Source organism: Melitaea cinxia, chromosome 10 (assembly GCF_905220565.1).
Source record: "Melitaea cinxia chromosome 10, ilMelCinx1.1, whole genome shotgun sequence".
Taxonomy (NCBI): Eukaryota; Metazoa; Arthropoda; class Insecta; order Lepidoptera; family Nymphalidae; genus Melitaea; species Melitaea cinxia.
The window spans coordinates 6,406,022-6,409,154 of record NC_059403.1 but is presented as its reverse complement, the minus strand read 5'-3'; the positions used below and the strand labels follow the sequence as shown (position 1 = coordinate 6,409,154).

The 3,133-nt window shown below is 36.2% G+C and overlaps 1 protein-coding gene across 1 annotated transcript; it reads left to right on the top strand.

The window, feature by feature from the left end:
* On the top strand, positions 1 to 2,117 carry LOC123657210 (piggyBac transposable element-derived protein 4-like). The gene is made up of 2 exons (XM_045592788.1): positions 1 to 1,366; positions 1,963 to 2,117. The coding sequence occupies exons 1-2, from the start codon at positions 1 to 3 to the stop codon at positions 2,115 to 2,117; spliced, it is 1,521 nt and encodes a 506-aa protein (XP_045448744.1).
* Positions 2,118 to 3,133: the final 1,016 nt, after the last annotated feature.

Below are 3,133 nucleotides of genomic sequence, written 5' to 3'. Positions count from 1 at the left end.
ATGGATCGAAAAATGGAGGAAAACGTATTGAGATGGCTAAAAGAAGAGTTAGATCAGGAGGATTTGATTGAAAGTGAACAGGAAGAGGATTTGAGAGAAGAAGAAAATATAGTTCACTCTCCGCACGACACTGATACCGAGCAAGAAGATCAGGCTGATGAATATAGTGAGGATGCTGAACAAAGCAGTGTATCGGACGACAGTATGCCACTCGCAGAATTAGCCACTTATAAGTCACGAAATGAAACGGAATGGAGGAAACGACCATTTCCTACAACAAGGGTACGTTCGCATAATATTATACAAAGAACTTTAGGACCAAAAGGTACAGCTTCTAATGCTAGTACATCCCTTCAGTGTTTCGAGTTATTTTTTGACTCTGATATCTTTGAATCCCTGGTAAAGTGTACAAATATATATATTGATACTATAAAGAATAAATACAAAAGAGAACGCGATGCGAAGCCTACAACTCTAACTGAAATGAGAGCGTTTGTTGGGCTACTCATAGTCATTGGTGTCAATAGATCAGGACGACAAAATCTTAAAGACTTTTGGGACAACTCAATTGGAACGGGCTTTGAGCTAGTTTATCTCACAATGTCGATAAATCGATTTCGTTTCCTACTACGATCTGTACGATTTGATGATATCCGCGACCGCCCTCAGAGACAAGAAATTGATAAGCTTGCTGCCATACGGAGCTTTATTGAAGCTATAAGATGCCACTGTTTAGAATATTATACTCCAAGTGAAAATTTGACATTAGATGAGCAACTTGTAGCATTTAGAGGTCGATGTCGTTTTATTATGTACCTACCCAACAAACCAGCAAAATTCGGAATAAAGATATTTATGGTAGTGGATACCAAATGCCCGTATGTTTACAACTTTGAAGTATACTGTGGCGAACAACCAGAAGGTCCATTCCATATATCCAACAAAGTAGCAGATCTCACTAATAGATTATTAGAACCGCTTATACGTATGGGATGTAATGTTACGATGGATAACTGGTTCACAAGTTATCCAGTGGCATTGCAGCTTTTGGAAAAAAGAATTACTGTTGTCGGTACTCTTAAGGGTAATAAGCCAGAAATCCCCCCAAATTTTAAGACTAGTCGGGACCGAGAAATAAATAGCTCTTTATTTGGGTTTCAGAAAAACTGTACACTAGTCAGTTATGTGCCAAAAAGGAACAAAACAGTTTTATTATTGTCAACAATGCACCACGATGCAGCAATTGATCTTACTACAGGCGATGCCAAAAAGCCTGAAATTATAACATTTTATAATCAAACAAAGTGTGGGGTGGATATTGTGGACAGGATGTGTCGTCAATATGACGTGTCTAGAAATAGTAGACGTTGGCCACTTACATTATTTTTTAATTTTTTGAACATTGCCTGTATAAACGGTCTAGTTATTCTCCAGTTGAATAATTCAAATGAAAACATTGTCAGACGCATTTTTCTTCAGTCTTTGGGGTTTGAGCTTGTGAAACCGTTAATTTTAGATCGTATTCATCAGGATAATATTCCAAGAAGCATAAAAACAAAAGCAAAATTATTGTTGAATGTGTCAGAAGCTCCTCAACAAGGAACTATACCGATTCGTGGGGGGGTTGCACGCTGTGCGTTTTGTAGCAGAATGCGCGATCGCAGCACAAGGAAATTTTGCTCAAAATGTTACAGGCGTATATGTAGTGATCACCAAATTTTAATTTGTCCTTCGTGTAATGAAAATTAATAAAAAGCAATTAAAAAATATTTAAGAACTAAACCAAAAATTGATTGATCTCAAGTTAGTAAAAATTATGTGATTTTTTGAGAAGTCTGAAATTTTGTTATTTTTTTTTAAGTTTAAGAAAGAGAAGATACTTTTTTTATTTCAGTTTTCTAAATACATGTCATTAATAATAATAAACGTGTTTTATTTAAAAATTAAACGATTATCTTTCAGAATATTTCAATTTAAAATGGGCTACAAGTGTAGCCCACGCGAGCACTTATGAACGTTTTAGAGGCGCGTGTACCGTAGTGTTAATGTGCTTACTAAAGACAGCTTTTATTTTTGAACAGCTTCACGTTAACTACGTGTTTGATGTGATAAGTTAATACGAGGCTCTACATAATATCTTTTACTATTTGTATTCAAAATTCATTATATTGTCTACTTTGTTCTTTGTATTGTAGTTTGTACCTTGATTGTAATATATTTAAGATTTTTGATATACGAAGATAGCATTTTTTTGTTTATACGTTATTTTAAAATAGTTTATTTCGAACTTTTACATAATTATAAACATATTTTCAATAGGAAAGTTATAAGTTATTATTTTCAGACAATTTAATTTCAAACGGCCTAAATGTAGCACACGCTGTTTGTTTACGGCATCAAAGAATTTAGCCACCTCCTCTCTTCCCGTGGGTGTCGTAAGAGGCGATTAAGGGATAACATAGTTCCACTACCACCTTGGAACTTATAAAGCCGACCGATGGCGGGATAACCATCAAACTGCTGGTTTTGAAATACACAGGCCGAAGACGGGCAGCAGCGTCTTCGGTGCGACAAAGCCAGCCCTGCGGTCACCAACCCGCCTGCCCAGCGTGGTGACTACGGGCAAAACACATGAGTTCACTCCATTTTTGGTGTGAACTTGTGGAAGCCTATATCCAGTAGTGAACTGCGAAAGGCTGTTGTGATGATGATGATGATAAAATGTTTTGTAAATGTCTTTTACGTAAGGGAAGGCTTACAAGTGAATTCATCGTGCCGCTGTATTGCGAGTTTTTTTGTGATGACTATGATTACGACATCCACTTAAACGGTTGCGGTACAAATATATTTCTGGCCTGATTAGACCAGAAATATATTTTTATAAACAAAATCTCAGCAATGAGTTAGAATCCAACCCCATTATCGCTACCGTTAACCACCGCTTATTGTAACAAACACCTCGTGGTATAGGAACTAATTAAAATAAAAGCTACATTGGATCGCGTTGTATACAGCTGCCACGTGTAATATATGAATCTCAAACATTACAAAAACTGAGAAAGCAGTAGTTTCGTAAAAATCTTTGTAATCACATCTAATATTTCTCTATACAAGTAAGCTTCAAACCTACTAC

Excerpts from the sequence above, each read along its gene's own strand:
- LOC123657210 (XM_045592788.1), top strand. The coding sequence starts at position 1 with ATGGATCGAAAAATGGAGGAAAACGTATTGAGATGGCTAAAAGAAGAG. Across the intron at positions 1,367-1,962 it reads CGTGTCTAGAAATAGTAGAC|AATATTTCAATTTAAAATGG; the intron begins GTTGGCCACTTA and ends ATTATCTTTCAG.